Here is a 24,687-nt window from a genome sequence, read left to right on the forward strand (position 1 = left end):
GTTTTACACTATTATAATTAGTGATGCAGTGCTACAGTTAAAACTGATTAGCAAACTGTTTATTTAATACGGCTATTGCTAAATAACTAATTAGAAATTCGAAAAAATCATCGCTTGATGTATATTTTTGTAACGTAGTAGTACATTTAAGTTCTCAGATCTTTAGCTGATGATAATCTTCGTTCTACATAAAGTATTCCATAACAGAAACATAATTATATTTCATCGATCCATCGAGTGCAGAGGAAAGTAACGCGACATACAATCTACGTTTCAAATATTGGAGTGACGCCCCTGTTAGATACGACTGTACCACTGATAAATATGAAACATACTACTCGCGTCAGATAACAAATGTTTAGCGTCATTAACTGAGCACAGTGTTTTCTAGCTAGGTTAATAATGCTTGTTTGTCGATAAATGAATACCTCCAAATGTAGGTTTATATGGCTTTAAATGAAGAGCTTGGCTTGTATTTTTTATATATTCACACAATTTCATCTGCTTCACGATCAGATAGTGTCCCTAACTCATTATGTAGGTTTAACCTTATTATCTTGTATATGAGATGATTACCGAGCCTTGAATCTTTAGCAGAATTTTTGAAAATGAAAAAAAATAGGTAGTTTAGACATTTCAGCTCAAAACACACCAAAAACTCTATTTATATGAACAAATGAATATTTATAAACCTGTTTCGCACCATGAGCGTAAAGGAGCGTGATTTGAAAAATAAACTAACTGGGTTGATGGTATAATTGATAAATTTTCAGCTTAATATGCGTAACTGCCAAATTTAAGCGTTTGTTTTAGTACATATTTTCTCATTTCAGAATTAAAGCGAAATGTTGCTTTTATTTTTTTAGATTTTATTAAAATTATATGCTATATTGGTGTTTGAAAAATCACTTTTGCTGGTCAAACGACAGATTCCTGGAAACCAAGGTATACATTATTGTTACTCTTGACCAATTTGGCCACGTGAAGAAAAACTATCCTATGTAGTACAGCGATGTTATTATAATAGGTCACGAATTATGTATGTCTTCCACATAGTGAACAACAGCTTTCATAAAATTGTATTCAACGGTTTCCTGAAGGCAGTTGAAGACAACAGAAGTACTTTTGAAACACCTGGTACATAGTATTACACTAATTTATTTACACAGGAAAGTAAATCAACTATTGTGCAATAGCCTATGAACACTTTTGTGGAATACTTGAAATCAACAACCCCGAATTAAGGCATGGCCTTACCTGGCTGAAATCCAGGGCCTCACACTAATTATGGGGCTTTAAGCTATTACTAAAATGCATTGTACGTAGAGTTTCTGTCTCGAGGAAGTCTTTATAAGTTTAAAAGCCAAGAGCCAATAAAACGCTTAATCTGGTCTTCGAAATCATCCACTATAAAACTATGTTTTCGAAGACATGAATAGCAAATTATTGCAATATGGTGGATAAAGGTCTATTGAGATTGTACAATCAGCAAAGATGGGCACATTCTCATGTGATACTGTGCACGATGAACTGTACGGAAGACATTACTTTCCTTGTTAAATTTGTACATGTAGAACCTGAAAGTAGCCTAGTTTGCGTAAGTTATTTAGGAAGATATTTTCGAAAATTATTTAAAATATTAACACATTTTATTTAAGATTAATACGACACTTGTGTACGTTTTCACACAGATATATTAATTAAATAGTACAAAATAGATATTTAAAATGAAATTGTCGCCAGTCTTTGAATATAACAGCAAGATATAAGACATATAAACAATTTCAAGAATCGTATGACCAGATTTACACACAATTTGGTTTAAAATTTATTTTCATCTAATAACAAGGTTTTCCTATTGTCTTTCATCGCTATACAAAGCTTTAAAACTACTTTTATTACATTTGATTATCTCAATACAATCAAGAATATTATTACCATTTGTGTTTGCAGGACATGCTAAAATAACAGTTTTTCTTCCTATTCAATTAATTTGTTCAGCTGAAGGTGAGATCTTTGCTTTATTATTTTTAATATTTCTTCCATGTTCATCAGTTTGTACTTTAATTTTCTTCTAATTTGTCCAGTATACATATTTTCACATTTGCATGTTATTTTATATATACCAATTTTTTTTCCATTAAATCAATTGTACCTTTAGTTCCATTAATAACATGACTGATCTTGTTAATCGGTCTATATAACGAAAACATATTTTGCTGTGTTCTAAATCGTTACATTGTTTGAAAAGGTATATCTGGTATAAATGGTAATACACGTCTTTCCTTCAGGAGTAGGTTTTACCGCATTATTTTTGTTCTCCCTTTTTTAATTACTTGACAGCTCTGTCAATAATATCAGGACTAATGCCTCTTTCTATTGCTACATACTTGGTTAATAATAATTCATTATAGATATCTCTCTGTTGAGAATATAATTTATAATTCTATTCATATAAGAATAAAAAGAAGTTATATTTTGATAAATCGGTGTTGACATGATTACCAGGAATTGTTTTCGGTAAATCGCCATTTCTGATTTTCTCTTATTTTTACATAATGAATAAAAATCGAAACAAGAGGAACATCTTATTTTCCTCAGTTTCATATGTAAATTTAATAGAATTATCAATGTTATTAAGGTAATTAACAAAACCACATAAGTTTTCTTTACCATGTTGACATGTCGTCAACATACCTTAACCAGATTTATTTCTTTTTCACTGTTCCTAACGCTTCGGTTTCAAAACTGTCAATGAATGAATCACATGATAAAGATTTTGTTTATTTATAGTTAAGCACACAACTACACAAAGGACTACCTGTGCTATGCCCACCACGGGTACTGAAACCCGGTTTCTAGTGTTGCAAGTCCGTAGAAATACTGTTGTGCTATTGAAGGTGGCGGCAAGATAATGGAGATAAGGAGAACCTATGGCTAAACTTTGTTTATGTTTATAAAATTTACTCTTAATTTGAAAATAATGACTCTTAACACGCTTCAACAAGGACAATCATATAAACTAAAGCTGATTTCCTGTTTTTTTTTAATTTATTCTTAAAACATACACTGAACTTCACCACAAGTTCGTAAGTCAACAATAGAGCAACGCTAAAATACCATTTGATCTCGTTTTATATGCTCAATTCTTTCGACAAATTATAACATATTACTAACTGAGCATTTATTTTTAACATTTAGAATGGGAATCTTTTTAAATGTGAATTTTGCTACATGATATGTGGAACTGTCCCCAGTTTTATGGACATTAGGTAAAGCATATAATCTAGGTAATATAAAATTTGTTGTAATTTAACCTATTCTCTTAAAATGTCCACGTCATTATGATATAGTAAACATGTGTCATTTATTAATGTGTGTATATTATATATTTAATTTTTGGATTTTATAAAGCCTTTGAAATGTCTTTCAAAAAAGTTTAATATAACCGATGTAAATGTCCAGAAACTACGTCAAACGACGTGACTACTTTTTATTTTAATATGAACTTATTTTTATTCTTTATATGTCGGTCTCTTTTAAAAGAGAGAATTTACCTAATGGATGATAAGCAAAAGCCACTGACTTAGAGTATAGTTAGTTTCAAAAAGCTCAATTTTGATTTTGTATTTATAGTTTTTTAAGGTTCTTAACGAATATATTCTATTAAGTGTTGAAACTGGTATGAGAAAATGAGTTTATATATCAGTAGAACGTTAAACACTGTTTTGTTTTTGTTAGATCCAGAAGAGCCGCAAAATCTGAAGACTGACAATGTTACTTCAAACTCCATTGAACTCACTTGGTCTGTACCATTAAAATCCAATGGAATAATCACGCACTACAGCGTCTGTACAAGTTTCTATAAACATTGCAGTGATGACCTTGATAAATTAGTTACTAATAATACTTGGTTTGTACTGAACAACCTTTGTGCTTATACCTCGTATAATTTGTCTGTAGCAGCTTGGACTTCAGTTGGACCTGGAAAATGGGCTGCAGTGCTTATTGAAAGGACTCGCATTGGAGGTATGTATTTTTCTAAAATATTATTTAATATAATTTTTCGGTTTTCAAAGTAAAACACATTTATTTCTAGTTTATTAATTTGTTTAGCTTCTTACATTAATTAATTTTTAATTTCTTAAACAATAATTATAGTATATTGGCCTTGGAATCTGGAGTTTTGTAGCTTTGTAATTAGTAACGAACAACAGCTAAACTTAACGGTATGAGTGGGAAGGCTCGATGAGAAAGCAATTTTAACATATTGTTCTTAATGTTAATTAGAAGTAGACGATCTATGAACAACATTTGTTTGACAGAATAGTGGTATGTGATTATCACTCTTATATCGCATTCACACCCCATAACGCGAAGCATGACTTGCAGCAACGGGATGGGGCCATAAACCGACGGACTAGGATAAGTACGGCGTATGAGATTTTTAAGTATATTTCTTGAAGTTGGTACTTATGCAGATGTATAAATATGACGGAAACCTGGATATAACATACAACAGTACTCTTGAAGAAAAGTTATATTTTCAATTTCATTTTAGCTGTTTGTTTAAAATTAAGCACAAAGCTACACAATAATCTATTTTCCCTCTGCCCACCATGGGTATCGAAAAACTGGTTTTTAGCGATGTGGGTCAGCAGACATTCCGCTGTGTCACTGGGGGAGCCTCTGATAATGAGAGGTACAAAGTGTGAAAGATTTAAAATAGATTTGATAACTGATTCCAAAGTCTAAGATAGATGTCAAAATCATTACTTTGATTTTTATGATGTACTTGAACTTTATGAAACACAATGTTCATTGAAAGTTGATTTGAAATCATGTGTGTATCTTGTAAAGTTCTGTATACCTGTACAAAACCAATATTTTTTGTTTGTAGTCCATACAGTGTAATAAATGTTTCTTAACAGTGCTATATACATACATATATATATATAAAAGAAATTGTGTAAAAGTATACCCTTAACTTGTTTTGACTTATATAAAAAACAAAGAACCAAGAACAAAGTGCGGTGTGAATTTAAATTTTGTAGTTCAATGTGCATAAAATTTTCATAGCTTACACTTATTTTAAAAACAAACATATGACATCACTAATAAAGTTAGAAAGAAAAAAAAAATGTTTTAAGGTAACTAATGAAAATAGAATGGTATTTTTCCGCCAGAGAAAAGTTTAAAATTACATCTCTACTCTAGTTTCTTATACACTTGCTAAATGTTCATATCTTCTATTAAGAATCAACAACAGTTTTAATCAAACGTAATAAATACTTTTGTATGCACATTCATTAAATTTGTTTGTTTCTGGATTTCGTGCAAAGCTACACGAGAGCTATCTGCGCTGGCTGTCCCTAAGTTAGCAGTGTAAGGCTAGAGGGAAGGCAGCTAGTCATCACCACCCACCGCCAACTCTTGGGCTACTCTTTGCTAACGAATACTGGGAGGGACCGTCACATTAACAAGCCCCCTCGGCTGAAAGACCGCGAGCATGTTTGGTATGTCGGGGATTCGAACCTACGACCCTCAGATTACGAGTCGAGTGCCCTAACCACTCGGCTATACTGAGCCTCATTCATTACGTATTTTTGCAGCAGAAACTGTGAAGATTGGGTTCATCTACATTGGCCCGGCATGGCCAGGTGGTTAAGGCACTCGACTCGAAATCCGAGTGTCGCGGGTTCGAATACTCGTCATATCAAACACGCTTGCCCTTCAGCCGTGGGGGCGTTATAACGTTACGGTCAATCCCACTATTCGTTGGTAAAAGAATAGCCCAAGAGTTGTCGGTGGGTGGTGATGACTATCCGCCTTCCATCTAGTCTTACACTGCTAAATTAGGAACGGCTAGTGCAGATAGTCATTGTGTAGCTTTGCACGAAATTTTGAAACAAACAAACAAATCATCTACATGTTTAAAGTGTATTAACTTGCCAACAGATGGCAACTCTGAATGCTGATAGTAGATTTTAACGTATCTTCATGTGAGTAGGAAAGAAAGTTCATTGGAATTTTAGGATGTATGTGTATTTTCATATAGCAAAGTCCTATTGGACTATCTGCTGTGTCCACTGAGGGGAATCGACCTCCTAATTTTTGCGTCATAAATCCGTAACTTACGTCTATACCAGCGAGGGACTGAAATTCTCTGAGTCTTCATGCAAAGAAAATTAATCTGTTCCAATTATAACCATTTCTTTGTGATAAAAATTCTCGAAATCATTCAAATAAACATTAAAAACAAATCAAAACCACTAGTGTATGAGGAAATTACTATTGATTATGAATTTACTATTATAAACCAGTTTCTGTTTTAGTTCGAGCAAAAAAATACTAAATAAAGTTAAGATGTCGTTTTTAATATTTCTAAGTTTCGGAAATGCCCGGAAAAATATTACTTTGGTTGCGATGTAGCTTTAACGTTGAAAAGTTATGCAATCACAAACGGTTACTGTTTTTAACTGAAATTATAACTTGATAAATACGGTAACGGAGAACCTGAATTTTTGTTTCCCGTGTATTAGCAGCCACAGAAAATCACGTTAACTTTTGTTTTAATGTGATTTTGTATATATATATGTAATTAATGTTACGATTGGTCAAAAGAAGTCTTCAATACTGTCTGTGCTAAAATAAGATGTATTTATTGTAAAATTGTATTTTTACAGTTCCTTACCAACCACGTGATGTAAAGGTGACCAATGTAACGGCCAGACATGTCTTGCTTCATTGGATCACATCGGAGGTATTTACTGGACCTACTAACTACACTGTACAAATAGGAATTTCAAAACCTATTAGCAGTAGACTATGTCCAGATAAAAACTACGTCGTTTTGGAAGATAGTTTTACATGTGACAACTCTACTTCTTTGGAAATATCGGACTTGAAACCGTTCCACTGTTACCGTTTTATTGTAATAGCAATTACTTTAGCCGGTAGAAATTCAAGTATACCATCTATTCCCGTGCTGACAGAAATGGACAGTAAGTGAAAAAAAAGGAAATGTCCCGTAAAATGTTTATTATGAAGATGATATTTCATTTAGAAAAAATTAACTTCTCATTGTAAAAGAAATAATTTAATTTTGTGTTCAAATTACATTATAGCTCAACATGTTCATTAAAAACTCATTTGTGAACGGATAAGATAGAAGAGCCACGAAAGCATTATATTCTGAACGCGCCCTTCATGAAATGAACGTAATTTACACTTAATACAGTCAAAAAAAGAATATTGATTTGCGTCATGTGAACTGGATATCAAACTAACTTTAACTTTTAGAGTGATTATAAAGAAAATAATTTCATATTTAAAGTTATATTTCATGAACTGAAGTTTATCAGAGGCACACTTACGATATTATATATTTTATTTAGGAAAACTTCCACACATTAAACGATCTTAAAGAAATTGTTAGAAATGATCGTCAGTATGTGTTTTGTCGTTCTCAATCAGCATACAAAGCCTATACGTGACGGAACTTAGTGATGACTTTATCTAAGCTGGACAGTGCCTGTTCGTTGATCCTTATAAGATCATTTTCATTGACGCGTGTTTTACTCACACCACCAATTATTGTTTGTTTGTTTGTTTGTTTGGAATTAAGCACAAAGCTACATAAGGGGCTACCTGTGCTCTGCCCACCATGAATGTCGAATCCCTGCTTTTAGCGGTGTGAGCTCGCAGACATATCGCTGTACTACTGAGGGGAAATTCTTATTGGTTGGTTGGTTGATTTAGTGTTTTATGGCACAAAGCGGCTAGGCTATCTGCGCCAAAAGTCTTATTGGAGGAGAGAGAGAAAGTTGTTAGAAGAAAGCACAGCAGCTTTGGAAGAAAAGCACTTGGATATACATTACAATATATCTTTGATTCACCATAGAAGAAAGTTCGAAAATTTCTTTATTTCAATAAGCTGTCTGCATTATACTATTGCGGGTATTAAACTCTAAAGTGTAACGCCGTAAATCTTCAAAGTTACTGCTGAACCGGATTGAGAGAGGAGAATGATCTTTCCTGGAGAAAACTTATAGTTCTCAATGTGCCTCTGGCGAATATTGTTTTCCTAAGGAAAATATTTTAGAGACAATCATTCCAAGTATACGGTTTTATTTACAATCACGCTGTATTTATAACTGCAAGGAAGCAAATCTATACTTCACTTTCTCATTAAAGGATCCCAAATCATACGAAGAAAGAGATATTTCTGTAGTTTAATAGTTAACTCTTTTAGTATATTCATCAAAGCTATGCGATATCTAAATGTGTTTAGATAATAACCAAATGTCCATGTTTGCAGTATTTCCAGTACATATTTGGTCCTAACGAATAAAATGGACAAATTTAAGTTGCAATTTTTATGAAATATAAAGTCTGTATTACTGTATTAATAAATAATAAGATCATTTCCAGAAGCCACATATCAGAATTATAACAATTTCTATATACACCTTGATAGAATAATTCAATGTCAAATTTTGGGGAATCGTACATTCAAAAACCGTGAATTGATGGAGTTTTATTTCATTATTAAAAATATTATAAAAATGATCCATTATGTGTGTGTATTTGTTAGCATCCATTATCCAGAATTAAGTGGCTCGAGTACTGTAACCTTTTGTGTGGTAACTGGAAACAGCCCGAAAGTGTGAATGAGATATTTTCATTTTTGATTTTTGACCAAAGAGAGGGATAAAACGCCCTCAAAATAGAGCATATTTCCACATTTTTACAACTTTTTGGTTTTGATCTTAAAATAGTAAACAGTTATTCAATTAAATAAATCAATTATTACCTTACACAAAACAAAGTATGCAATAAGCATTGTACGACGTTATTAGGAATTTAATTGCAAAAGATTTGTGTATGTTATTTGTTTTATTATAGCAAAGCCACATTGGGCTATCTGCTAAGTCCACTGAGGGGAATCGATCCCCTGATTTTAGCGTTATAGATCCATAGATCTACTGCTGTACTAGTGGGGACAATTACAAAAGGAAAAAGGGGAACGTTATTTAAAATTGTGCTTTATACAATTTTTTCTCCCTTAACGAATACTCTTAGTTAGTCTTAAGAGAAAATTATTTTCTTTATTATCTGCTGTGGCTTTCTGTTAAACGATAAAAAATAAAATTTTATTTCAATAGAGCTAAAGTAATGGTTAAGTATTGCGATACTAAAAGGCATATTAAAAATTAAGTATTCAGATCAAGCTAAAACTTCAGTGTTGAAAGTTAAAGTACAGTGGTGTAATACTCATTTATCTTTTCTCTTAAAATTATACTAAAAATATAGTTTATGTTATTTAGGAATATGAAAGTATTGAATTTGAGTTTCGTGTGCCCTTTTAATAATTTAACTCAAAATTTCTTCTGTGTAAAATATATTTTATTAATGCTTTTTAATTTTTAGCTGTAGTTTTTTTGTAAATATTCTGTATTTACTATAAAATAAAAATAATACGTAAGATTAGAATCATCCTGAGTAACTTTTTTTGTTGTTAAGCACGAAACAACACAGTTGATGGTCTATGCTCACAATGGGCATCAAAACCTAGTTTTTAGCGTTGCATGGAAAGGAGAATGTCAAGTAATATGAATTATTATTAGACGACTTTAGATCACCATAAAGAGGGGTTGGAGTTTTTGATTTGAATAAGAAAACTTGGTAGATATTTTTTTTTTACAATTTGAAATAAATATATAATTGTGATTTTAATATTTTAGTACCCGGTCCACCAACTAGAGGCGAACTAGACTGCAACATAAATTCGACAAAGGCTTGGATTCGTTGGAGTTTACCAAACGAAACAAATGGAGTGATCGAAATTTATTTCCTAGAGTTTACTGGACAAAAGGTTTGCTTTCTTTACTACAAATGTCGTCTCTATTAATTGTGGCAATTTCAAATATTTCGTAAGTTATTTATTTTTTGATGTTTTTAAATTATTTGAAGTATATAAATAAGGATGTTTTAGAAATTTGTATGAAATAAGAAAACACGATTAGCTTAGAAGTTACCATTTTTTTGGATTTGTTTTTCTTTCTATTTTCAGTTTTCAATTAAAAATTCATAGAATATATAGAAATGTTGAAATATTGTTTCTTTCAGCTGCAAATAAAGTGCTCTTGATTCGTAAGCATGGGTTCACTATTTATTATCTTCATAAAATAATACATCTTTCCAAAAATACATTGCACAAAAACAGGATTCACAGGTGAAGTTTCAAAATTTCATTTGTGTCGTTTATTCATAGTCCCCTAATGGTTTATTGGATAGTTGAGTTTAAAGGCTTATTTGGCTGAAATAACGAGTTTCAATAGATGTGGTAGGCACAGCATAAAAAATGATGTATAGCTTTGTGCTTAATTACAAACACACAATTTGTAAATAGTTTTATTTGAAAATATTATTGTTTTGTATTAATTGTTAATAAATATATTAATATGTAATTTGAAGCTTGGTTTAGTGTATAAATGATTCGTTATAGTAGCATTTAACAAACGTGATAACAGCAACAATTGCACAAACGCCACGTATTTTATGAATGACTGACAAACTGAAATTATACAATACTGTGCAAAATTATTGGGACAAGAGGATATTTTCTCATTCTTCCCACTTTATGTGGCTGATTATTCTATGCCATTACAGTAATGGTAATGATTCACTGATACATGTTGACAACTGAATGAAACAGGGTGAGAATTCTTTAGAATTCCAATATACTTGTATAAAGAGCATGTCATAAGGGTTTTGCTTTAATGAACATACTGATCAAATTTAAGGTCTGAAGTAACTGTCATAGTATCCTATGCTGTCTCTTAATTATATAGAAAGAAGCTAACAAGAGACTAGGATATGGTACCTTATTTTGGAAGAAATTAAGTTAATAGCACTTTACAAAAACACCTTGATAGAAACAGTGTTTAACACTATATATTAAATTATGCTATCGTGCCACGGTCCCAAAAAGCGTAGAAAACTGTCAGTAAAGAGTTCAAATTAAAGCTTTACGTGGTGCTGGTTGGACTCTCCAACAAATTGCTGTAGACTTTAAATGCTCCCCCCAAACACTGTTAGGAAGAGACAAGGTACCTGAACTTAATGATAATGATGTTAAGAATTTTTGTTTATGTAGTCTCGGGACAAAAGAAAAACTGTCACTGATCTCAAGCATGAGATAAACAACTATGTACTAAATGACAGAAAAGCGTCCAGATATACAGTGTCAAGAAGACTCAAGAAGAATAAAATACTTATTTATGTAGTAGTTAAAAAAAAACCTTTTGATCTCCAGACATTGTGGACGGATTGAAATTTTCCAAAAAGTGCAAAACTTAGTTAGAATAGAAAAATGGTATTATGGTCGGATGAATTCAAGTTTGAAATATTTTGTTCAAAGTGTGGGTTGTAAGTTTGGCGGAAGAAGACGGAAAATACTTTTTTTTCTTATAGTAAAACCACATTAGGCTACCTGCTGAGTCCACCGAGGGGTATCGAACTCCTGACTTACCGCTGCACCAGAGGGAGACAGGAAAAATATTTACCTCATTATATCACACCTACCATGAAGGTGTGACAATGTGATGGCTTGGGGGAGGTTCTGCTGAAGCGATAGGAAATATTTACAAATTGATGGACTAACGGACCAGCAGAAGTACCATCAGTTAATGATTCATCATGATGTACCCAGTGGTTTACGTATTATTGGTAAAGGATTCTACTACCAATAAGATAATAACCACAAACACTCATCCATACAATGCAGAAATTACTTAACTAAGAAAAAAGCTGTTGGAATCATTCAAATGATGCAAAGCTCATCCGGTTCCAACCCAGTTGAGCAGATCTGAAATTTGATAGATCCAAAACTTGAAAAATCAAAAGTTGCTTTCAAAGAAACTTTTAAAGTGTATTAGTGACATTTGGAGCAAAAACCAAAGGACCAAAGGACACTTCGATTAATATGTTGCAACAATGCCTGAAGGATTGTCTGCAGTCATTAAATGAAAAGAGAGACACACAAAATATTAACTGTTTGCTTAGCTTTCTTAACTAACTTTCTGTTGCAGTAAATATGAAGATTAACAACACTTTGATGTTTCACCTGTGATTTACCATCCAGTGTTCTTTGAAAGTAAATTGAAATTAGCCCCCAGTGGCGCAGCGGTATGTCTTTGGACTCACACTGCAAAAAATTGGTTTTCGATACTTGTGGTGGGCAGATCACAGATAGCTCGCTGTGTAGCTTTATGCTTAATTCCAAATATATAAACATACTGAAATTAATTTTTGACTTTGTTCTAACACTTTTGCACAGTACTCTATATCTAAAAATTTCGGATTGGATTAATCATTGGTTTTGTAAGCAAGAAATGTGACTGAATATCAGTGTCAAATTTGAACTTGTAGTTTCACAGAATGTAAACAGTAAACTTATACAAAAGCACTTAATTATCGTCAGTTTATTTTCAACTTATAATAATAACATAAAAAACAGATTAATATTGATACTAATTACAATAATAAACACTGACTAAATTTACTTTCGTATTTTTCGTATAGCCAGGAAAGCCAGTTCACAATGAAAACAGAACCATCGATGTACTTCAGTCGAAACAAATTGAAACCAGCATATCTTGTAACATAACTTGCGGTGGATTGATTGATAACCTTAAACCAGAATTTATTTATACGTTTTCAGTCAGAGCAAAGACAATGAATGTTTCAGATTTTGGCGAAGAATATGTCTTTCCAAATTCAACATTCTGCAAACTTCCCGCTGGAGGTAACAAGCTTTAAATATGTCACTTAGTTGTTAACCAGCGAGTATCATAACTTGTTTATATCTGACTTATGCTACGGCGGAAACATTACTTACCTAAAAAGCTATCTAAAATTTAGAGGGAAAATTTTTAACAAAATATTTATTTTGTAATATTTAAAAGAAAAATACAGAATCAGAGTACATATAATAAAAACTCCATACTTAAAATACATGATTATATCTTAAAACGTAGCGTTCAGGATAACTAAATTTCATCAGAGGCATGTTGAGAATCATAAATATTAATCAGAAAAGTTTTATTATTGTGTATTTGTTTCAAAATCTATCATACACGTTTAATATGCTTTCAACAAGCATACGAAGTCGATCCCTAAATGAAGCTACTGAATTCATCATTTATTCTGAACAGTTGTCATTTATCTCGCAACATTTTGCAAACTTCGGATATTTTATTCAAATCGTTCCTTTTCCGTCATTGAAAAGCACAGTGAAAAAGTAAAAGCCATAATACTAGTTTGGTGAAAAGAATAGAGGTGTAAAGTATAACGCTCTAAACCAGTGGTTCTCAACCTTTTCAGGCCTGTGTACCATTTTGTTATGTCTAAATAAGTTGATTTTTGAAGTATAATACCGATCCTAATTAAAACAAATCGAAAATCTTAGTAGCAATAATTTATATTTTTAACATTTGCCAATTAATAGGAAATATGTGGCTGTTTTTTCATGGAATGACCGAAAATATCTGGTGTGGTTTTTGTCAATTTTCAAGTCATGCATGCGAAGGGTGAGTCTAGAAATGAAGAAAACAGTGTGTCTATATACTTATGAAGCTGAAATCGATCTTATTAATTTGTTTTATAATTTTACATTAATTTTGTTGCATACCATGGACATTATTTCCATATATCATCAATGGTACACGTACCACAGTTTTAAAATCCCTATTTAACCTATGTGCAAACATTCGTGGATAAAACTTTTGGCTTTAAATATACCATTTTTAAATTGTAGGTTTTAAATGGATATCAACATGCTTTTATAACTATTAGTTACCTTGGTAGATCTCAACATGTCTCTGGTAAATTGTTGTTCCTCTAATGGATCTCAGCATGCTTCTGGCAAATAATAGTTGCCTTAATGGATCTCAACATGTTTTTCGTAAATTGTGTACCCATTCAGTATTTTAATTTGAGATATAAGGTTATTGTTTTTTCATAACCAATAATGTTGATTATTGACGAATAACCGAACTGTAGAAATAAAGAATACATTCTAGTAGTTTAAAAACGTTTCCATTTAGAATATCTTGTATTAAAAAATGTATTCCTAAACATCTGCTCTACACACTCTCAATAACACACTTACGTAAGATAAGTTAGTAGCTGTCAATTCACCTCGAAGTATTTAGTAGCTTGGGTGTCATATATATTTGTAGCCCTTTATATATATATATTTCACAAATATGATGTGTTGTTATATTTGTATTTGTATTTGATGGATTTCAATGTAGAAACATAATGTTCATTTTGATTAGTCTTGGTTGATTATGCAAAATTTCATTAGAACTACTTTGATATTTTCAACAGCTGAAGGTGTTTTTAGCTAAACAGTAATTTCAGATCTGAAAAAATGATTTTAAATGTATTTTTAGAATTACTTAGGTAAAATAATGATTATTCTTAATTCTGAGTAATGATAGTAAAGTATATTGTAGGGATTTAACTTTCACTGTATATTATTATTCATATTGCACCATTTTTATTTGCTTTTATAAAGGTTATAATGAAAATCATTGACTTGCACTAAGGTGTTTATCCTTAAGTGTTTCTGTAAACAATCTAACCATGTGTGTAAACAATCTACGTTTTTAACCTTTAACGTGTAAAATAGTTTATTTTCAAGTGGTAGACAAAAATATTTTTGTATTTATTTGGAAATATAAAATGAAACGCTGTTTCAAACATTTAAAAAAAATCATTAGAAAATTCTAAAACTTGTTTTGCTTGTATACTGTGTATTATTAACATAATATTCATATCAAAGAGGGTAAAAAATACTTTAGTATTAAGTTTAAAGTTCAGAGCAGATATCTGTGTGGAAATTCTAAGTGGTTTCTCATATAGTAATCATGTGTTTTTTTCTTACAGTTCCCCATCGCCCGTCCATGAATCTTTCCATTCCCGAGAGAGCTAATATAACCAACAAACAGGACCAAGCTGCTGTTTTCATTTACAAGGACACCTTTGATGACGAAATGGGAGATATAACTCACTATGCACTGATCATTGCTGAAGATTCAGAAATCGGTAATTCGTATGCGTGTGTATCGTAAGATATATTTTTTTAGCTATCATGAAACCTTTTCTAGTGCTAATAAATACGCATTAATAGCAAGAAATACAATAGAGTTAAGCGAATTTTTCGTATTATTTGTATTTTGTATTTATTGCAAAAACTACTAAGACTATTTCTGACGGGTCCTAATTTGTAACTAGTAACCAGAAGGACTACAACCAGTCAGCCATCATCCACCGTGAGGGATTAACTGTAACTCTTACATCTAAATTAATCTATTATGAATTTTGAATTAGAGGAATGGAAATTAACCTTTAAGAACCATTTCTTGTCCGCTGTAAATCACTGACCAGCAGATCTTATTTTAAACCTTAATAGCCTCATTTATTTCGGAAGCTTAAGATTCATTCCTTTTATGTCTTCTGTTGGGACAGAGGAAAGTCTACGGATTTACAACGCTAAAATCAGCGTTCGATTCCCCTAGGTGTATAGAGCAGACAGCTTGATGTGGCTTTGCTATAAGGAAAACAAACATCGCCTGTACAGTATATTAATTGCACTGATATTAATTTTGGATATACGTTTTAGTTGTTATAGTTTGTGCTAATTGATGAGTCCTTGTATCCAACGAAAGGTCTCAAAGGCAGTCACATGTGGTATTTAAATGAAATAGTAGGAAATATACAGGGATGGGCAGAAAAGTTGCCCCCTTGAAAATGTTGTTAATTTGTTATAATTTTTTGTTAGCTAACAGATAAATACGTAAAACCTATGCTTTTAGAACACACTCAACGAGATCTGTTCAAATATTATTTTAAATCCTAATCTTAATATTGGCTTTTGTAAATATCTGAACATTTCATAATTTTATTTACATATTCTCATAAAAAGTGTTGTAAACCTGTTGTAGTTTTTTAGATCCTCTAATTCCAATAAGCCTACAAAATGATCAAACAAGTTTTTCTTTTACAATAATCAAACGCAAAAATGAAACTCAAAATAACACAAACCAGTTTCGCAAAGTTAATATTTAGTCGACATTCCCATGGGTTTCAGTGTTGCTTCACATCAATGTGGTATGTTTTCAATGAGTTTGTGCAGATATTCCTTAGTGATTAACTGCCATCCTTCTTTGCGTACTTCAAAAAGTTCATCTTCCATATTTGACTTGCGATCTTCCGTTAATTGATTTAACTCAGTCCATAAATTTTCAATCGTATTGACAACAGGTGATTGACCTGATCATTTCATAACATCAATTCTCTTATTTCTGAGATATATTTTAACGACTCCAAAACTGCAGAGAAACGTGCTTGATAATTTTGTAAGTTAATTGAAATTAGAAAAATCTAAGAAACTACAGCAGATGTACAACACCTTTTATAACAAAATTAACTTAAATCATAAAAAGATCCGTTATTTATGAAAGCCACTGTCCAAAATTAGTATTTGAGATCATATTTGAACTCATCGAGTGCGTTCTAAAAACATAATTATAATAGTTTTTAATCACAGCTTAGGTAGATTATGTGCTTAAGATAACTCTAGAATTAGGAGTAACTAATTTAATGTTTTTGATAATGTTATTGAATTAAGAACTAACGTGCGAGTTTATAAAATACTTGTATGTTTATACTCAGCTTAAGTAGATACTTATTTATACAGCTTCTGTTTATCTACCGAAAAAACATAACTCAATTTGTAGAAATGTCTCACGTTTTTAGGTTTGGTGTAAACATAATATAATGAGTTGTAACTCATTGGCAATTATCAGATTATTTCTAGTAGACTTGGAAAATAAAAAAAGTTGAAAGTAATATATCTTGATTTCTTCCATCAAATATTGAAAAGACTGAAGCTTTCAAAACTTAAACATATAACAACTAATATTTATACAATAGTATTCTAATTAGTAAATACAACTAAATGAAGGAAACAGGAATAGGAATATTTCAAAGCTGTCCATTTAAAAATCAGCATTTGAAATGAATGTTACAAAACACACATACATATGTATATGTGTTTTTCGGTATATATGCGATATATTATATTATTTCTCTGCGTATATGTGTCGTATTATATACAGTTTATTTATATATGTATATATATCATGAATCACGATATTGGTTCATAATGTGGATTACACAGGAATTTGAACAAAACTCTAATAAAAAAGTAATGCAAAAACCATCTTATAAAGCATATTTATTTTTGAAACACCATTAAAAACCTTCTTTTTCAACAGTTATGACCACCCAAGCATTGATAATAAAAATACGTAATTTTGGATTTACGATGCTGAAATCAGAGGTTCGATTCTCTCGAAAGATAGTCAAATGTAACTTTATTATAAGGAACATAAATACTATTGGTAAAATGCTGTAAATGTTTAACGGGGCTTGTGTCTTACTCTCGGTATACTCTCACCTGCTGCAGTGCGTTAACAAAGTCAACATACGAGATAAATAAAAATTGCGAAATAAAAATCTGCAAGTAGGGATCCTGCGAAAACGTAAGTAAACAAGGAAGATTTAATGTTGATAGTTTGCTCAAGCTACAAATCCCTGTTATGACGTCATTGTAAAATTATCGCATTTGATATCAGGAACAAGAATAAAATAAAAGCACGTGAGATAATAATTTTAAAATTAATTAAATCTTATTAATTTTGTTATGCTGGAAAATTTTCCAAATCCTTCACTTTCTGCCACCAAACAATCCAGTGTTTTCCAAGCGCGCCCATTAGTTGGAAACTACAAGTCATTTATGTTCTATCACATTAATTGGAAACCCTCACGCGAAAGGTTCTCGATTTTCCTGTTGCATATCGTTATTGGTCGAGCCGCAGTTGTTTATTGTGACTTGAGTGTGCTGTCTTTATACGGATTTCCGTGACTATGTTTAATAAGTTTTTAACAATGAACAATTACCATAGTAGATTTTTCTACTCAGATGACTGTTTTGTATACTTAAGTCGTGAGTATTCAGTATTTATACTGCATATACAGTATTTTATATGGTTATTGCTATTTTTAAGTCGATAATTGAAGATTTAAACTAAGTGTGTTACTGTTGTAAATTTTGCAAGTATTATTTGTATCGCTTTAGTCTGGCAAACACTTTTGCACAGCAGGCTGTTGAATTATATATATGTGCGATATGTAGACCTAGCAATAATCTGTGCTGTATAAGTTTAGAAGAAACGTTATTCTGTCCTGATATCAGTGATTTTTTTACTGCTCGTCTTTTGTCGCATTACACTGTGGCATTGAAGGAAGCTTATCATCAAATCTATGTTGGCACAATCTTTGCCTTCAAGATAGTATTTTAAGAACAACTTCACATTTTGTTTGTTGCAGTTATGCACCAGTACATGTTTTTTATTGTTGTACATTTGTTATTTATTTTGAATAAGTTCAGTGTTGAAAAACATGTAACATTCAACCAAACGCATATACACGTATGTATCTTAAAATTTATTCTCCATAAATGGACATAAAAGCTAAAAAATGAGATTAGTAAAAATTATTAACTTAAAAAGGTGAAATAAGGTTCTACAAAAACGTACACGAAAAAGATGGATCAAAATGCAAAAATTATATTTTCAAGTCTACACTTAGGGACTCACAAAAGTAAACACACAAGGCTGGGAAGAGTGTTTACATTATTTTCTCAAGCTACAAATTTCTGTTTTAACTCTACTGAAATGGATAAGTACTTCAGACATGGAGTAAAAGTCTGGATTTGTAGGCCTTGCCTCAATTAATAGCCCTATGTTGAATTATGTTATGTTTAGTCCAAAATAAACAGATTGTTTCTTTTTAATCTAGGAGAACCTTCAAGTTATCTGACTGACAACATGAGTTCCTTACCAACATGGAAACAGAGACACTTATCTAAAGAGGGAGTATACCAGGCTACGCCGGTGTCTTGGAACCCATTTAATGGTTGGATCATGGATGGTTATTTAAATCTACAATTATCCAAAAATATCATCATATCCAATTAGACTGTGTTATCTATGTACACCATTTAGATAAAGTAATATATCTGTAATGTAGACGTTGTCTCTAATTTATGTCAGAGCACCGTATTATGAAAATGGCAAGAATTTTACATGATTGAAGTTAACTAAAAATATACAATTATAGAGAAGCAATGCGAGATGCTTATGGCTGCAAATACGCATTGGTTGAGATTAACTTACTGTGTTTTTACCACTTTTAATGTTGTATAATAATTACTCTTAATCATTGATAATGAAATGCATAGAAACAAACATTTCAGCCAAGAACTGTAAAGTTATGCTTCTGTCAAATATTAGATAACCCAAAATTATAAAGTGATTCGGTCAATACTGATCACGTTCTTTACAGAAGCTTCTGAATATTCCAAAAATGGAGAACGTATGTGTTCAACTTCCGTGCAGAATGGAGTTACAGGAAAAACGTGCTTGCTGGGAACTGAAACTGATTGTCTCCAGAAAGAGGAAACTATTTACTGTAATGGTCCTCTCCAAGCTGAGACAAATTACGGGTAGGTACATGTAAGTTCTGAAGTAGATAAAAAATTCGTTATCAATGCCGGAAACGTAGAGATATTATTATTGAAACATATATGACTAACAGATGAAGAAAAATGTGTAGAGTGTGCTAAAACTACCCTTTAAACGAGTTTATTTGTGCGTGTATAACTTGATAGGGAAATGCTTACTAGGCTAATTAATAACGATGTGTTTAAAGTTATGTGTGTCACTTCATCACATCTGTAAATCTCAAAAATATCATACTAGTTTCATAAGGCTTGAGATACGAACATAAACATATATAGCTTTCGAATAAACTTCGAAGTAAAAGTTAAACACTCTTTCATTTCTGGTGTTTAATGACTAATATACCATCATTTTAGATACAGTTTGATTTGATGCAAGCACAAAGCTATACAATGGACTACTTGTGCTCTTGCTATCACGGGTATCAAAACCGTTAGCATTGTAAGTCTGCTAAAATTTCACTGTGCGATTGGGGGGACAAAATTTTAGAAGAGCTCAATATGAACATATATATATATATATGTTGTTTCAAATCTGGTGGTTAAGGTATTCACTAGGTATTTGTGGGTCTCATGTTTAAGTTTCGTCAACGAAAATATTCGCCCCTTTTTGATACAACGGCGTTAAAAGTGACAGTTATTATCATTTTTATGGTAAAGAGTAGCCCAACAGTTGGCGATGGGCGATGTTGACTAGCTACTTTTCCTCTAATCTATCACTTCTAATTCAGGGATAGCTTGCGCATATAACATAGAGTAGGTTTCTACGAAACTGAATAAAAAATAAACTGTTTCTGACTCTTTGTAAATTTCAGCGGTGACTTTTATACATCAGTTGCAAATCCGAATGAAGATGAATGAATGAAAGTGTTTATTTGTCCAAGTTGTAGTAGTTCATACGTTTTCACTAGGATTTAAGGTAGACTTTAATAAATAAACACATAAATGATGGCACAAGTTAACAGGTGAATGAAGGATATATAAACACGTAAAATATTCCAAGAGAGTGTAATACTATGATAACGCTAACTATCTCATGAAATGAGTGTTTACTATTAAGTTGGATGTTACGTAAAACCTGAGCTGAATTGTCTTAAAACCTTCCTGAGGTTAAGTTCTGTTTAACACCACCTCGTACAGACACAAACACAGACACAAGTACTTAAAAATACTTTATTCTGAATGTGGCCTTATTTTATAAAATATGTTTTAATGAGACAATATTCCAGTAAAATGCCAGGCATTCTTCAACTAAAATTAGTTCTACGTCAGAGAACACAAAGAGAAAAATATGGCTTTGCTTCTCATATACCAAAAATTAGTTTATTAAGATCTCTAACTAAAAAATACGAAAAACTTGAAATAAATATTAATGATGGTCCCCGCATGGCCAGGTGGATTAAGGCATTCGACTCGTAATTCGAGGGTCGCGGGTTCGATTCCCCGTCGCACCAAACATGCTCACCCTTTCAGCCGTGTGGTAAAAGAGTAGCCCAAGAGTTAGCGGTGGGTGGTGATGACTAACTGTCTTTAATGTAGTCTTACACTGCTAAATTAGGGACGGCTAGCGAAATTCAAAAACAAACAAACAATATTAATAATTCTTTTCTTCCCCATGGCGCCAAGTTCATAGAAGATAATTCTACAAGAGAAAATAACTTGTCAAGATATGTTTAAAAGAAACCAAAACAGTAATTGAAACTAAGGAGAAAATACATGAAAAGTTCAATAAATTTCTCTCTTACAGATGTATTTACAAAAAAAACTGCTATTTTCACATAAAAAATCATTTCACGTGTCTTTTCTATGCTATAAAAAGTATATTTATCATCTAAATCTTGGCAAAAAATCACCTTATTAAGTAATCGAAATTGATTTAAACTTCCTTTCTGAGAAACAGTGTTGATTTAGACAAATAGACTGTTTGCCTTAAAGTCATAGGAAATGAAATATACTATTAATCTAATTACAAGACGATTAAGGAATCCAACCTTTCTTCTCTAAGTGGGTGACATTGTCTCATGACAAATAAATATATACAAACATAAGCCACTGAAAAAATGCCAGGACATTAAATTTAATTTGGTATATTCCTTGTCTGCCCCTCTTTCATTCGGTAGAGAAAAATTCGATAGTGAGAAAAACATATTTCAATTAAACTTTCGATGTAAAAAAAAATATCAAGTTAAAATCGCTTTCATTTTAGCCACATTATTTAGGTGAAGAAAATTATTCCAGATACAATTAGTTTTTCACACTTTCCTTGTTTCTATAATTTTTACGAGATTGTGCCTTGAGAAAGTATCATAATTAGAGTAAAACGGTGTAAGCTGGCTTATATTTCTGTCATCAATATACATATATGCAACTTTATTAACAAACCAACTGAGTCAAATATGCTTCAACAAATGATCGAGGAGTACCTGGCAGTTACGAAAATGTTCCCTCAGTAAAAAAAACCTAGATTTAAGGACAACGTCACTGATGTAATTGACAAAAAGCAGTCACGGAGTCTCTTTATTATTTTACTATCTGACTGTGCTCCCTTTGGCTTTGATAACTGCTTATCATTGCCATGGCTAGAAAGCACGAGGGACTGAAGGTAGGCAGTGATGGCTTCATGACACCATATTTCAATTAAAGCTTTCTGCAGTTCCAAGGTGCTTTTTAGTTTCTTCTTTTGCACTATGTAACCTATATCTTCCAATCGTTTACGACAAGGTTGAGATTTGAGTTATTTTTTGACCAATGCAGTGTCTCGTGTCTCTCCACTTAAAAATAGTCCTTCAGCTAAAACAATAAAATAAACCCTAAGATGACTTTTCAATACATATTGAGTGAAATGTTCTCTTTATTTCACATCTTTGGCATAGAGTACCTAAATATCACCAACGTTTTTAGTACTGTGACATGGATGAGAGTCATCTGGAGCTTGCACGAATCTGTTACACCGAACTGGGACTCGGGGATCTCAACGTGCTTGTCGGCATTGAAAGTGCCTTTTATAAAATACAGGCTTCCTTCATTCTTGCATGAAATGCATCTCTATATCACTTGACAGTTGCATTCAAACACGTTGGATGGAACTGAATCTTGAACTTTAATCTTCTGAGAAAGTAACTTTGCTTCACGTTGCTTCAGTCCAGTCATCATGTTTATTGGCCCAGTTGAGACTCATCTTGTGGGTTAGGAGAAATTTCTTTCTTGGCTTTCTTACTGGACACTGGCTGAACACAAATGAGACCGTAAGGTACGTCTTTTCTTTGGGAATAATTCTTGAAATTCCTGCCATGATCTTTTAAAACCTGTGTACGAAGTTCGACGATATTACATGCTCATGTGTTTCAGAACACGATCGTCAGCTTCTGTGAAAGCTTCCTTTCTACCTCTTTCCTTAGGCTGCTCTGCACAGTCAGTCTCTCTACATCTCTACGCCCAGTATTCTGCCTTGTCGAAAGTCAATCTTTATTCAAATAAAAAGTGACTACTTTTTTTCGTGGAATTAATTAAAAATTAATTTTCCATAGAAATAGAATCAGTTGTGGTCTAGTGTCTATCAATATGGCTACTAATCTAAGTATCCATGTTCAAGTTGTGATGTGGCTCAACATGTTTGCAAATTCAGCTCTGAGTGAGTTATGAAAGTGATAGCTAATTTTTTTATATGGCTTAAAGAGATAGATATAGATTTGGCGGTAATGGTTGCTGCTAGCTTCTTACTTCATTTTTATCAATTATTTAAAATTCAAGTGCCTATAACAGAGCCATATTTATTTGTTTGTTTCTTTTAGAATAAAGCCACATTGACTTATCCGTTGTGTCCATCGTGGAGAATTGAACCCATGATGTTAAAGTTATACATCTGTAAACTTGCTACTGTTTCACCGAGAGAACGTTCATATAGAACTTATATACCTATTTTAGTTGCTTAAAATACCTTATAAAAACTTACGTAAAATTTGTATAAGTTCAAAGAGTTGTCAATATCAGCATTAAAATATGGTTTATAGATGTGAAACGAGTATACACGTTTTTGACAAGCTAGTTTGTATATGTGATTCGAATATTTGATCTTAGCTAATGGTTTCGAACTAAAGATAAATTTAAAAAACAAACTTGAATTACATTTTTAGCAATATTTCATATGAATATCAAATAACGCATATGTAAATATTTTATTACATCTATTTTCAAAAAGTAAGGCCTAATAAACATTTTTTTTTGCTTACAAATCTATTATTAAATACAGAAACGAATTTTTTTAGGAAATCTTTAATGGATGTTTTTCTCATGTCAACAACATAAAAACATCTATATTATTACAGAATCAAATTAAGAGGTTATACTCGGAAGGGATACTCTGAGACATATCCTATTTTTATTCAAACAGGTGAGTTATATTTGAGGATACTTTGGTCTGTCGCATAAAGATTTAATTTATTGATAATATAAAACATATAGCTGAAACGATTGAAAAGACTTGCCTATTAAATCAGCGAAATTTTAGATTAAAATCATCATGTTTTTCAGTGATTTGTAGGCATTTGCGTACAACATTATGTTTAATAGGTGCTCTAAGCACAAGAATAATACTTTCTCTTTTCCAAAACTGTAGCAACGTGTAAAATAAATAGAATAATAACTTTTTCGACAACTTATTTATTCATTATACTTATTTTACTTCTTTAATATTGTAATCTAACAAAATGTTAGTATTCTAATTGTTTATAAGATATATATATTTATTAAGTAAATTACTAAATAATTTGGGATAAAACCACATTTTAGTCTTCACTACTTAAATATTAATGTGAGAGAATTAACAAAGCTCTAACTTTATTGTTTCTTTCATTAATGAAATAGACTATATTAATTATTACTTACTTTTATTCCATTTTTAGATTATCATTAATTATTAAATTTATATCTTAAATATTGATTTGCATTTTTAGCTTAGATTTTTACAATTAGGACTAATTAACCGAACCCTAGTAGATATTGTTTAGTTTATGGTCGAAAATGTCATTAGC

The 24,687-nt window shown here is 31.7% G+C and overlaps 1 protein-coding gene across 6 annotated transcripts in view; it reads left to right on the forward strand.

Moving 5' to 3' along the window:
- Window positions 1–24,687, forward strand: part of LOC143225503 (tyrosine-protein phosphatase 10D-like) — an 82,151-nt gene that overhangs the window by 26,151 nt on the left and 31,313 nt on the right. For all 6 annotated transcript variants that reach the window (XR_013013885.1, XR_013013886.1, XM_076455062.1 and 3 more), the window contains exons 6-13: window positions 3,742–4,029; window positions 6,687–7,004; window positions 9,747–9,877; window positions 12,589–12,811; window positions 14,959–15,117; window positions 18,937–19,053; window positions 19,483–19,642; window positions 23,983–24,047. Coding sequence is in view for 4 of the 6 variants with exons in the window: in XM_076455062.1 (XP_076311177.1) it covers window positions 3,742–4,029; window positions 6,687–7,004; window positions 9,747–9,877; window positions 12,589–12,811; window positions 14,959–15,117; window positions 18,937–19,053; window positions 19,483–19,642; window positions 23,983–24,047 (1,461 nt within the window). In the remaining 2 variants the exon portion in view is untranslated. The remainder of the gene's footprint in view (window positions 1–3,741; window positions 4,030–6,686; window positions 7,005–9,746; window positions 9,878–12,588; window positions 12,812–14,958; window positions 15,118–18,936; window positions 19,054–19,482; window positions 19,643–23,982; window positions 24,048–24,687) is intronic.

The sequence above is a fragment of the Tachypleus tridentatus genome, chromosome 9 (genome assembly GCF_004210375.1).
Source record: "Tachypleus tridentatus isolate NWPU-2018 chromosome 9, ASM421037v1, whole genome shotgun sequence".
NCBI classification, from domain to species: Eukaryota; Metazoa; Arthropoda; class Merostomata; order Xiphosura; family Limulidae; genus Tachypleus; species Tachypleus tridentatus.